Raw genomic sequence first — 13,797 nt, forward strand, 5'->3', positions numbered from 1 at the left:
ATATATATATATATCTCCAACATAGGGGAGCAATCACTACTGACAATTCTACATCATCTCACAAATGCCAAGTTTAGATCCAGCTTTACTGAGCACCAACAGTATGCCAAGCACCACTGTAGGCACAAGGGGAGATACTGACGAACAACATGGGCAAAAATCTGCCTTCACAGAGGCCAGGCTCTCAGAAGGCTGGGCCAACTCCATTCCCAGGGAGATCTGCATGGTGATCAAATACTATGTGATTCCTGTTCTTCCAACAAAACCATGGCCATGGTGACTCAAGTCCACTCCCAAGAAGGAAATCCCATTGCCTACACCTGAACATGTAATGCCAGGTGAAAGAACATCTGGGACTTAAAATTTGATAGTTTCAATGTCAAATGTAACCTGGATGAACTCCAAAAGCTTCACCTCCAGTACTTCAGAGTTTAAGTAGATATATAATAATACATGTTTAATATGTACATATGAATTGATTTAGTTAGTGGTACTGGGGATTAAATCCAGAACTTTCACACTGAGCTACATTTCCAGCCCTTTTTATTTTATTTCAATTTTGAGACAAGGTTGCCCTCAGTGGCCCAGCTGGGCTCTAACTTTCAATCCTCCTGCCTCAGCCTCCCAGAGTACAGAGACTATAGGTATGTGCCACCACACCTGGCTTAAATGTGGTTCTAGCATCCGTAGATCCATTTCACTGTTTTTCTGTGTCAGAGACCAGCCCTCTGTAACCCTTTTTGTTTCTTAACTGTTTTGTGGATTTAGAGAATGTGGCATTTTTTACAGTGAGAGAACAGGAACCTCTGTCCCTAAAATGATTACATGAGATAGCTGAGCAGAAGGAAAGAGGACCCTTCTCCCACTCATCTACATACATCTGCCCTTTTGAAGCCAACATCTTTACACCAAGAGAAGCAGCCTCATGCTTGCCAGCATTTCACTATGTGAAGTCGGGTGGCAGGGATGGCTCTGGCTTTCAACATCAAAAGAACCAAACCCTGGTGTGGGGGTGTCTAGAAAGGGAGAGAGGAAGGTGACATGGAAAGGCCTCCTGTGATTATGCCTAGACATCTTACTGCTGCATCTAATAGCTTCCCCAAGCCACTGCCATACCAGGGATCTTGCCAAACTGAGCTGGTGGATTCCTGACCAGGGAGGGAAAATCTGCCCCAGCTTGTTTATTCCAGCAACAGCTGATTTCCAAAGCAAGGCTGGTTTACAAGGAAGGAAGAGGGGCATGGATAATCCCAGGAGATAGCTGGAGATATCTGAAGAGGAAAAGAATACAGGAAAGCACATGGGAAAGTGCTTCAACAGCAAAAACACGCATGTCCACACAAGTGTTAAACATCACCCCAGTAGGGTAGAAGTGGAGTGGACTTGCAGCTGTCAAAGCTTTAAGGCAAACCCAGAGGCCATCTAGCTCAATCTTTTGTTTTTAAAATAAGGAGACTGGAATCCAAAAAGGGAAAAGTCTTGATCCAGCAAGCCATCCACTACAGAGCAAGGTGAAGAGCTCTACTACTCTCTCCTACAGGGTTGCTCCTACCACAATGGCCTTGGGCATCTTTTACATGAAATGACCCAACACTGCTATTTTTTGAGTGTAGAAATAACAGAACCAAACACATACAGAGATCCTGAATGGAACTCTGGACAATTTACTTTCTATTGACCACAACTTCCCTGAAGAGCCCAAAACTAACAAAGGCTACATTTAAATGAAGTGAGTTAGGGCAGGGGATTTAGCTCAGTGGTTCCACCACCTGGCTCACAAGCGCAAAGCAAAGATCAGAGTTCAATCCCAGGTACCCCCCAAAAATGAAGTGAGTTACCAGAGCCCAGCCAACAAGATCATAGCTGGAGATGCACCCCACTAGGAGACAGCTAGAGGGCGCTAGCTGGGTAAACTGATGCTAGAGTTCCAGCTGCCAGGCAGCCTCTCCTTTGAGGCTTCTGTCCAGCTCTCACGCAAAAGAACCATAGCTGCCATCCCTCAGAAATGGTGACAATGGAGGGAACCGCAGAACCAGGCTGTCTTGCCAGAGAGGAGCTGTCTGAGCTTGGAGAAGAACTGGGTAGATAGGAACACAGGAAAAAAGAGGATGGTATCAATCCTCTACCCACATTCTCTTGGCCTTTACCATTTCTCTACTGCCAGCACCTGTAGTCCTTTTCCCAAGAACTTTCTCTAGTAGCTCTGGCCAGTATGTGCATGGTGAACCACAGCACCAGGGAATTCAAGTCCCTGAGCAACTTTCCATAAGGCAGGAACTCAGATCCCTCCCCGTTGGGGTGGCATACCTCTGAGACACTGTCCATGCTGACTCCCAGGTTTCTGCAGCAGGTCTAAGTTCCGGCTGCCCACAGTGGTACCTGCTCAGTAACACACTCTATCAGGCTGCCAGGATGGCTAATTTTATGTGTCAACTTGGCTGGGCCACTGTGACCAGATATTTGGTCAAGTATCAACCTAGGTGTTACTATGAAGATATTTTTAAATGAGATTAACATTTAAATCAGTAGACTGAATAACGAAAATTACCCTCCATACTGGGAGTGGGCCTCATCCAATCATTTGAAGATCTCAGGGGGGAAAACCCTATAGTTCCTTCCAAAAGACAAGAATTTTGCTTCTAGCCTGCCTTCAGACTTGAGCTGCAGCTTTAACTCTTCCCTGGGTCTCCAGCCTACTGGCCTGTCCTACAGAATTTAGGCTTTGCCAGGCCCTATAATCTCATGAGCCAATTTCCTAAAATCAAGCACCTCCACCCTGTTCTCTCTCGAGAATAACAACTACTATAGCTGCCTACCTGTGCTATCTCACTGTCCTCAAATTAACACAGGGAAGGTCAGAAAAAGGGAACAAATTCAGCCTTCAACTTGTGCCCAGCACTGAGCTGTGTACTTTATAAGCACCATCCTTACTCCTCAAGGCCCATCCACTGCAGAACCACTGACACAGTATATCCCCCTTGCAACTCAAAGGAGGAAGAAAGAGCCTGAGGCTCAAAGAAGTGAAGCCAAGGAGGAGGTAGCTGCAGTCTGCTACAGGTAGGGTGTGTGTGTGCCAGGAAACTCTTAGCAGATTTTGAAAGTGATAGAATACACAATCACAGACAGACTAAATTATCCAAGTCACTAAAGACAATCATTCTGGAAGCATTTCATCTCTAGAACTACCTTAGTCATCTTCCTTGACTTAAATCTTATTTCGACATTTTAAATTACTCAAAAAGAAGTCAGTTCTATATTGAACTCTTCTCTAAAAGAAAGCAAGATTCGAGACCCTACCTGAGTGAGGAGGATCTCTTAGCTGCCCGAGGAAGAAATACAAACCATTCCAAAGCCCTGAGCGCTCCTGTCCCCAGGCATGTTGGGAAGGAGCTCGTAGAAAGCAGCGTCCGTCCTCAACAGTGAAGCTGCCAGCTGGCTTGATGTGGGGGGAGGGTCCCCTCGGGTTGCCAGTTGCTGCAGCCACCCCTAAGGCGAGCCAGCCCAGCCAGCCCCGTCTGGGTGAGGGTGCTGGTTCTGATTAGGGCTTGCTTCCACGGCACATTTCACATCTTCAGGTTTTTCCTTCTCACAGCTTGTGTCCATGCCATGTCGAATGATGTCATGGTGATGGAAAAGCTGATCAGCCCTAAGTAATGCTTTCCGAGGCCTCCTTTCCCTGCCCCCAGCTGCTTCCCAAGGGTCCCCCACACAAGCCTAGGCCAGGAGGGGACCAGCTGTCTTGCATCAACTCTGGCTCTGGCCTCTCCCAGTCAGTTCTGAATCATTCCCATTTTCCAGCAGAACAAGATTTCAGAACAAGATTGTATGAGCAAATTCTCCTTCCACAGTTACTCTGAGCTTCCCAGTAGTAGGGGAAAAAGGATATTTCCACTTTACTTCCTAACATTCTCCCCCAGGAATGAGGTATTAATTACTAGACTAGGTTGCCCCTTTCCTCATGTAACATGGATTTCCTTCATTTTCCCACCTCCACACTTCTCAAAGGACCAGAAGGAGCTCAAAGAACAAATGCTCTTGAGCAGAAATGCACTCCTAACAGCAGAAAAGGCACCTGATGACAAGTTGGCTGGTTTCTCTATTTCTGCTACTGGTGTGAATGACCTTGGTGCTGGCTGCCTTGATGTGGAGTCAACAGTTCGTCCAGAGTAGAGTAGGGTAAGCATCTCATCTTGCTCACAGCTTTGTCAGGAAACACAGGCACCCAATCAAACGTTCCTGGTTTCCATTTATCACTCGGGTGAGAATCCAGAATCGCCAGCTTTATTCCCACCCTCCAGAGAGGGACACACGAGCTTAGGCTTCGGTCTGGCCAACAAGCAGATATAAGCACAGCCCATGGGTAAAGGAGAGAGCCAGAGGAGGCCCTGACAGGCCCTCAGCAGCTTCCCAGGCCAAGGATGAGGAGATTAATGATGTTCTTTGGGACAGGTAGGATTCTTATTTTAAACTGCTTAAACATGTCATAAGCCTGCTTTCAGGGAGCCCACTGTTGGAGTGAGGAATCTGTGTCTGCACACCAGCACTCAGCACACAGTGCCTGTGCCACCAAGGGCCTCAGCACATATCTAGAAGAGCAAGCCAGGGAGCCTCCCTCCCACTAGAATGCAAGCTCCATGCCCTGTGCCTGTGGTTAAGTAGAGTGCCTGGCACCTTGTAAGACTTCACAACTATGTGTTGATTGAAGAACCCAAAATAACATGGATCTGTCTTATTACCCAATCCCTATGTTTCTCAAGAGACCAAAATCAGCTCAGAAAATTTTCTCTCCATGCAAACCCTTCAGTAGAAATGCACTCCAAATGCTTCAGTGGCCCAGGGTGACTGGATGCTTGCTGTGCTGGTTTAGGAAGCTGTTGTCTCTCAGATCCAAGCCTACCTTTGTCTACTCTGGTGTGATGCTGGGGTATGTGGCAGTCAATCTTGACTGTCAACTGAGTTTATCAAGAGAGTCCTGAAGAGGTGACTGGATTGTGAGGGCACTAATCTCATCAGTGGGTTAACCCACTAAAGCGTTCAGTCCTGGGGCTGGAGGTTTAGCTCAGTGGTGTCAGCACCTGCCTGGCAAGCACAAGGTCCTAAGTTCAATCCCCAGTTCCAAAAGCAAAAATAAAATAAGAGCTCAGACCTGAATGGGCTCTTAGGAGGTGTGGCCTAGTTGAAGAAAGTGGATCATGGGGCCTACTTGGGAACTATATTTTGGCCCTGACCCCTTCCCTCTCTGGCTTCTTCCCTTGCTCTCTGCTTCCCAAATGCCATGAGTTGAGCAGTTTTCTTCTACCCTGCCCTCTGTCATGAGGTTTCTGCCCTGGAGCCAGGCAACGATGGAATGAAACCTGTGAAACTATGAGTCAAAAGAAACCTCTCTCTTTCAAGCTGTAGACATCAGATATTTTGCTCCAACAACAGGAAAGCTAATACAGGCTGGGACCCCAAGGACCTACGTCTTTTCTGTTTTGCCAATGGCTGCCTATGAGCCTTTGCAAATATGGAAAGTGTAGGGGTGACTGAGAGGCTGAAGGAGAAGACCCTTGCTCCTTAACAGCAGCTTCCTATTCCTGTCCACTTACCCAGCAGCAGTTTTTCATGGCAGATGGTCCTAACAACAATGAACTCCAATTTCTTTTTTCTTCCTTCACCACTCCCCAGTCAGGCTCACTGCACTCCCCTCCAAGTAGCCAGCAGCCCCCACCAGTGCTCCCTCCTCAGAGCTTCAGTCCCAGCTCCACAGGAACCTTTCTCCAAACCTGAAGTTTCTAATAACTCCAAGGAATTGATTAACCCCAAGTATACTCTGTCCAGTGGGTCTCAAAGCTAGGCCACCTGGAGGCTCATTAGAACACAGTTGCTGGTGTCCATCTGGAGTCTAGAGACTTGATCATCCCAATCCTGTACAACCACTAGGCTACTTATGTGCTGAACCCTAGGACACCCACCCAGTCAGGCTATTCAGCTCCTGACAAGCTGCTTTTCCCCTTCACCTCATTTCCCTAACAGTCATCCACCTTTCCCTCCCCAGACTCTCCGTTACACTGACAGATCACTTTCACACCTCATGCATGCTGAGCACACTCTTACCACCAAGCTATACCCAGTCCCAAATTCATTCTTAAATGTGGGGAGAGATTCTATTTGAACATAAAGAAATATTTGATTTCATCAATGAACCCAGGTGGAGGATAAGGAAGTAACCTAAACGGCAGGTGCACACTCAGGAAGAACAGCTTCCACCTAGCTTTGTACATTAGGCAGCTTGCTCATGCTGGCCACAAGACACATGACATCCAACAGGCTTTCTCTTCCATTACTTCAAGGGTCATAGCTGAGCGCAGGCCTTTCACCCAATTCTGCCTAGTAGTCACTGAAAGGCCAATACCTGGCCAACACCCCAGGAAGGGCCACTGCCTGGAAATCGAAAAAGGCACCTATATCTCTTCACTCAGCTCAAGAACTTTCTCATCAGTAAGTTCTACCACTTATCTCAACCTCTGAAACCACTCCTGATCAGATTTACATCTAAGTTTATTCTCTGTCCCTATTACCAGTTTATCTTCATTTTTACAACAATGGTGACCAAGAGTCTAAAGGCTGTGCATAATGATTTAAGATCAAAACAGAAAGCTTGGGGTGGTGGTGCATGCCTATAATTCTAACACTCTAGGAGGCTGAGGCAGGAGACTCACAAGTTCAAACACTGTCTAGGCAACTTAATGACTTAGCAAGACCCCCTCATAAATTCAAAAAGATTGGTAATGTAGCTCACTGCCATGGTCCTAGGTTCAATTCCCAAAAAAATCAAAAGAGTAGACATTCTTTGTAACTCCCTTTAGAAGTTCTATGAGGTCAGAACTGACATTTCCAGTACCTAGCACATGAAGACATACAAATATTTCTCAAATTAACACACACATGAACTATTAACTGTTTGCTTTTTAGTGTTCTGGAATAATTCATGTGCACCAAAATTGATATCCAGAGGCTGGAGGTGTAGCTCAATGGTGTACCACAGTGGTAGACACATATAGCATGGGCAAGTCCATGGGTTTGATCCCAGCACCAAATAAAAAGAATATTTAATCATTCTGTGAAATGTTTGTCACTGGATTCCAACTACATCATGAGCTGGTTTTTGTTTTTGTTTTGGTACTGTGGATCGAACTCAGGACCTGGCACTTGCAAAGCAGGTGGTAGAACCACTGAGCTAAATCCCTGATTGGTATTTGATAAAAAGACATATGAGTTCCAGGACCATCAGAAACTCTTTTTCCTTAAAATGGTGATGTCCTACATAGTTAGGGAGGTGATGAGAATTAGCTAGAAAATACAGCTTTCAAATCAAAACAAAGAATCTATTAATCTGCACAATGCTCCAGACTCATGTCCTTCAAGTACTCTTCTTCTTTTTGGGGCGGGGGGGCATACTAGGGATGGAAGTTGAGACCTTATACTTTTTCAAAGCAAGCAGCAGAACCACTGAGCTAAATCCCCTGCCCTCCCTTCAAGTACTCTTACGCTATGAGTTCTAATCAATACTAACTCTATCTTGTTCTGGGGATCAATCCAGTCTCTGGAGGTGGGATACCAAGTAAGACCTTCCCCAGAGAAATAGCAGGAACAGCTACCACCTGGCCTCATTTTAATTCTCTGAGCTCCTAAAGCACAGCTCCCTTTATTGAAAACCCAAGCTTATGAAAACTGCATCCTGATACCACAGTAAAGCTCAAGGGGGAGCTTCTAAAGTCCCATCACTTCATTTCTTAACCAGATGGAGCATTCAATTAGGACTGGGCTTCAGGAACAACATTTCCACCAGTCCAACAACCCATCTTACCCCTAGTCCAGTGTGTTTCAGTTTCTTTCACATACATTCAGGGAAAGGATGCCTGGGGTCCAACATTTTCCTCTTAGAGCTCAAGGATGTGTGAAACTGGGTACATGTAGATGAACAGGAAAGAGAAGGGAGGAACTTGAGGGGGAAGGGTGCCCAGCCCATGGACAAAGCCAGCCAGGATACGTAGCAAGAGGGAACTTCAACACAACCCCAGCTGGCCACCACCCTGCAATCCTACTTCAGCTAAGATGGGCAGCCCTGACACGGTGACTCATTACCGATTTCCCCCGGAACATGTTTGCCATGGAACCTAAAGCAGACCGTGACATTCAGGCAGTTCATAGGCTGCTGTCCATCATGACACTGAGGCGCTGTGATGTTGATGGAGCCTGGTAGGAAGATGGAGACATCCACCGTAATGACAGGTCTGGCCCTGCAGGGTAAAAGCAGAAGATGACTCAGTCATGTTAAGGAGCGGCTCTTAAAATCAACAGGAACTACACAGACAGGAAAAGATCCTAGGCCTTCAGCCAACATTTACATAAAGAATGAAATGAACCAAGAGAAAAGGACTAATATGCTCTATATGTACTTTTTATGGTTGTAAAAGTAGCACATTTCCTAATAAACAAATTAGCTTCCCAGTGATAAAGGCAAGTTAGCTGTTAAGAAGACATATGTAGGGGCCGGGGATTTGGCTCAGTGGTTCTGCCACCTGTCTCATAAACACCAGGGCCCGAGTTTGATCCATGGTACCAAAAAAATAAAATAAAAGATCCAGTTTCAAAATAAATTTTTTTAAAAAAAGAAGACATATGTAAAAGGCAAGAAGAGAAAGGAAAGATTGTGAGAAATGGAAAAAAGTCTTTGTGAATAGGGATGGTGGAAGGGTTGAAGGGTGGGCAGGGGAATGGGGAAAAAAATAACCAAGATACATCATGTAAAGGTGCAAATTCCCAGTGATGAATGTAATTTCACTGTACACCTAAAATGTACCAATAAACTTAATAGAAAAAAAAAAAGACATATCTAATCAAAGCCATAAGTGAATTACGAGATGCTGGGCAATTATTTAAAATTTCACCAGGGCCAGGGATTTAGTTCAGTGGTGCTGGGCCTGCCTTGCAAGCACAAGGTCCTAAGTTTGATCCCCGGTACCAAAATAAATAAAATTTCACGTTAAGTTCTGATTTCCATTTAATTGGGAAGATATGAATGTGTTTAGAAGCCATGATTCTACAACTACATCCCACTCAAACGTCCCCCAAAGCGTTCACTGACATTGGAAGCATGAACTACAAAGTTCTCATCAGGTTGGACAAATCTTTACTTCATTTCCCTCTATCAATTCACTGAGTATTTTTTCTAAAAGGACTTGACTAATGGAGTTCCAGCTGCTAACAGTAAAGTATTTCAAGAGCAAAAGAAATCAACCTGCCTGGCCTCAGGACCAAGTGAAACCCAACAAGCATTCATACTCCTTTCACTGACATGGACCACCCCCAGTTCTTGATGGATGGACAGCATCCAGGGACTGCCCTGGGGCAGTTAGACAGATGCTAAGACTGAATTACCCCATTCTGTGCTCTTTGCAAACATCTGCTCAGGAAGGCTCCTCCTAGGCTGCAGCTTAACCTCCCCCCAGGCCTCACAAAGAGACCCTTTGACCTCTAAGGAGCCCCAGACCTTATGGAGCCACTGCCAGGGGTAGCATAACAAGATTAAGGAGCATTAGTGGCTTGAGAACAATGACCTCGCTTGTGTACAGTGCTCTTTCAAAAGTGCAGAAGGTGACAGGACAGATGAGAATAGTGGTCAATTACTCCAAAAGGAAAAGGCATTAAGGAAAAGCTGGTGTGAAACGGAAATGAAGAGACAATCAGCACAGATGAACCAAAGGGAAATCTGCTGCTGTCACCATTTCTGGGACAGGAGGGTCAGCAGAGGGGCAGCTGTGACCAGGGCAGTAAACTGTGAAGCTGGCTATAGGGCAAAAGGAAGTCAGACAACAATGGTGCCTGAAAGAAACCAACATCTTGGTCTTTGGGTTTTGGTCTAGATTTATCCTTAGAAAATGCTAGAAATAATTTAGAAAGTGGATAGTTACTCCTGGTCGATGCAACTAAATGGATGCCAATGGATGGGCACTGTACAAAGCCCCTCTGACCGTCAAGAGCCAGCTCCAGTGTCTCTCCCCCAGGAAACCTCCTGAGGACCCTTGGCTCCTCTGATTCCAGCTCTATAGATGCACCTCTGCCCACCTCCCTACCAGCGCAAACAATCAGATATTTCCAAACATGCCTGAAACACCACCACCACCATCTCCCCCACCTTTTGCACCCCACACCCAGGATCTGGGATTCCAGCACATTCCTTTTCACTTTCTGAGGACAGCAGATGTGCAAAACCCTTGTTAAGTAGATACTAACTTCCCCGGAGCCCAGGAGACTAAGCCCTATGAGTGCCCCTGACCTATCTGGTCCAAGAGCAGAAGAAAAGCTCAAGCCTCTCCTCAGGCCCAGGGCCTGCTCAGAGAGCTCTGTGAGCCAGGAGGCAGAGCGAGCAGTCCACATACAATGACCTTGACAAAGTTTGCCTAAACAGAATCCTTCAAAATGGCTGATAGGGGCCCTCAAAAGTACATCTCCTTTCAACATCTGTCTGATCAATTCTCTCAAACTTTGTTTCCACTCCAAGTATTGTGTTTGGAGGAGGAAAAGCCCAGAAATCTTTCACAAGCTTCTCTGATCACTTCCTTTGCCCTACGGCATCAGGCACTATCACCCTAATGCAGGACCTGCCTCCCTGAGAAAACTTTCTGAGGGCACAGTGGGGACAGCCCACATGCCTTGGGCGCAGCCTGCCTCTCACAGTCCTGCTGGCCTATGTGCAACCTCTAAGATGAAAGCAACGGGGCCACCTAAGGACAGCAGCACAAGCATTTTCAAGACTTGAAGGAGGTAACTGGACTGCTTTTTCTGATGGCTCACAGTTCAAATCCTCACATTCCAGTCCCAGGTAAATCATGAAAGCAGTCAGGGTATCCTTTGACACATTGCTCAAATATCCTTGGCCTTTTGTAGGGCACAGACAGGTGGAGAGATACACAGCCTACATCCTGAGTGATACTATTGGCTACTAAGCCAGCCCTAGGGTGCCTACCTCCAGGAAACTTGTTTATGTTTACACGGTTTAAGACACTCTTGGTGGGGTTTTATTGTAGCTACAGCCCAAAGCACTCCCGCCCACACATGTCTCAGATACTCAAATCCCTTGAGACAGTCAAATATAAGAGTGTAGGATACATTTACATGTGCGTGCACACACACACAGAGGACTGGCCTCCCCTTTCCTGGTCTGAACCATAATCGGAGGCAACTCAAAAGTCTGACTAATTGGCCCATCATCCAGGCCTTGCCTGAGTCCCCTACTTAACTTAGTCAGCTGAAACTTCCAGGCCTCCTTGTTCCCTGTCGTCCAGCCACATCCCAGCACCTATACAGCAACGGATGTCCCCCTGCCTGGCCCTCAGAGATACTTGATGACTCTTTTTCCTGTCCCTCCTTATTTCCTCCCTGAGCTCACAGCTCAGCTCAGAAACTTCCTCCTCTTCCTGGTCCCCTGCCCCCCCTCCCGGAATAGACCAGCACGGTCATCCTCAGTCACGCTCCTCCAGATCCCAAATCGAACTAGATCTGACTCTCTTCCTACAATGGGACCCCCTTGCCCCTAGCCTATGTGCTACATTCCATCTCTGTTTCTAATCTCATCTTCCAGCAGCAGCCTCCCTCTCCTTCTTGTATCCCAATCTCTCCAGGCTCCAACAGAAGAACAGGGTCAACACATTAGGGTCCATGTGATTAGAGTGACCACCACTGATCCCTTCCAGGAGGGTCAGGAGACTCAGGTGATAAGAAAAGGTCTCAGAGAAGTTGGCCTAAAGGGTGCAGAGCTTTCTATCCTTGAAACATCTGCCAATTGTATCTGCTCCCTGCAAGCCTGGCTTCTGAAAAGGTGATGAAGATTCACTGTTTTCTTGCTTCTTCTTCCCTCACCCACCTAAAGCCATCTGGTATCTGCTCCATCATTTCTCTACAGCCAAAGGCACAACTGATCTGTCACTGCCACCTCTGATGGGACTCAGGCTTCACGGGGCCCTCTCTGCTAAACTCAACACCTGTGCCCTTGGCCACATGACCCTGTTTTGTTGTCCTCACAGCATCATCTGGAATTACCTCTTTTTTCCAAGTTAATACAATGTGCATATCTCTGGTCTCCTCACCCATGGGGCTAATAATACCTAAGTCACAGAGTTGTTAAGGAGACTAAAGGTTAATACAAATTTTGCAAGCAAGGAAAAGGGTGAACATCCATAACATTCAGAATAATACCAAAACATGGATGAATCTCAAAAAAAAATGATGAAAGAAGCCAGAAACAGTATATACAATATAATTCCATTTATGCGAAACCCTAGTGATCTATGGTGACAGAAATCACAACAGTGCCTATCTATTGGCTGGGGGTGTGACTACAAAGAGCATGAGGAAACTTTCAGAGGTGACAGAAATGTTCTTTTTCTTAATGAAGCATTAGTTACACAGGTGTCTACATTGGTCAAATTTATCAGGTCATACACTAAAACTGGTACATTTTATATTCTGCAAAGCATGCCTCCATACAGAAAGACAAGAAGAAGGAATGAGTATACAGTCATGTACCACATATGACATTTCCATCAAAGGCAGATCACACATACCATGGTAGTCTCCCATGATGATAACATAGCTGTCTTAGTTTGTGTAAGCACACACTACTCCAGAGTTCACATAATGACAAAATCACTTAGCATAGCATTTCTCTGAAGTTCCCCTGGGGTTAAGTGATGCATGACTGTATGTAAAAGGCTTACATAGTGCCGGGCATACAGTAGGTGTTTACCAAACAGTAGTTGCATCATTAGCTACTTTTGTATGGCTCCTTGGTTAGAATATAAAGTCAAGAACTACGTCTGCCATGTTTTCTTACAAATCCTCATGATCTAACATACACGATCTGCATTTTAACCCATCAGGATATGTTAGCTGAGTAAATGAGGGAATGGACTTCCTGTGACCACAACATCCCCCACACATTCCTCGCTGGGTGGCATGGCCTTATGCTTTTCCTGGGCCTTCTCCTTGCCCTTGTCATCCAGGTGGGACACCCCCAGTTCCTGTCCTAGACCTCTTCTCTCCAGTAATGTTCTTCCCAGCTTTCTCCTCAAAGAACTTTACATTTTTCCGTGTTAAATTTCACCTCAGCAAATGCAACCCTTCATGCCAGGCTAGAGATCAGGGTCTCCAGTCCACTATAGAACTGCCTCACTTTACATTTCCATCCGTGTGGGAGAGAAGATCACCTGCGAAGGTGAGAAAAAGAAAGAGCCCTTTGGGTTGGAGCTCACAGGTGGAAGATGATGAAAGGCAAGAATGATGGCACGGCAGAACCTACACAAGAGACCTCAAACCAGATGCTCCCAGTATTGAAAGGAGGGCCTGTCTTCAACTGTGGAAAGCCAAGGGATGTGTTTTATTTGAATGCAATCCTAAAAAACCCACATGCACTGCTCAGGATATGAAAAAAAGTGCAAACATGACAAAAGCATCAGAGCAATCCATATCCCAAGTCTAACTTCCATCATTTGGAGCCAGGAAAGTCATCTACCCAAAAGGAAGAAGTGACATAGAATGGAAAATCCAGTCACATGAGGTGATACTTAAGAGAAGCAGGGAAGTTGGATCTTAGAGAGCTATCACCAGGGGACACAACTGTCAATTTCAGATACTAATAGGCTGCTGTGTAGAAAATACAAGACAAGAAAGCAGATTTTAATAGAGGCAACCAGTCCAATTTACCTAAGATCTGCTAATGCCTAAGCACTTACACCAGGTACTGAGGCAAGCATT

At 45.9% G+C, this 13,797-nt stretch overlaps 1 protein-coding gene across 1 annotated transcript in view; it reads right to left on the reverse strand.

Moving 5' to 3' along the window:
* Positions 1 to 13,797, reverse strand: part of Itga9 (integrin subunit alpha 9) — a 332,354-nt gene that overhangs the window by 254,937 nt on the left and 63,620 nt on the right. The window contains exon 14 of the mRNA XM_033756921.1: positions 8,128 to 8,282. Coding sequence (XP_033612812.1) covers positions 8,128 to 8,282 — 155 coding nt within the window. The remainder of the gene's footprint in view (positions 1 to 8,127; positions 8,283 to 13,797) is intronic.

The sequence above is a fragment of the Fukomys damarensis genome, unplaced genomic scaffold, assembly GCF_012274545.1.
Source record: "Fukomys damarensis isolate Sample0158 unplaced genomic scaffold, DMR_v1.0_HiC HiC_scaffold_28, whole genome shotgun sequence".
NCBI lineage: Eukaryota > Metazoa > Chordata > Mammalia > Rodentia > Bathyergidae > Fukomys > Fukomys damarensis.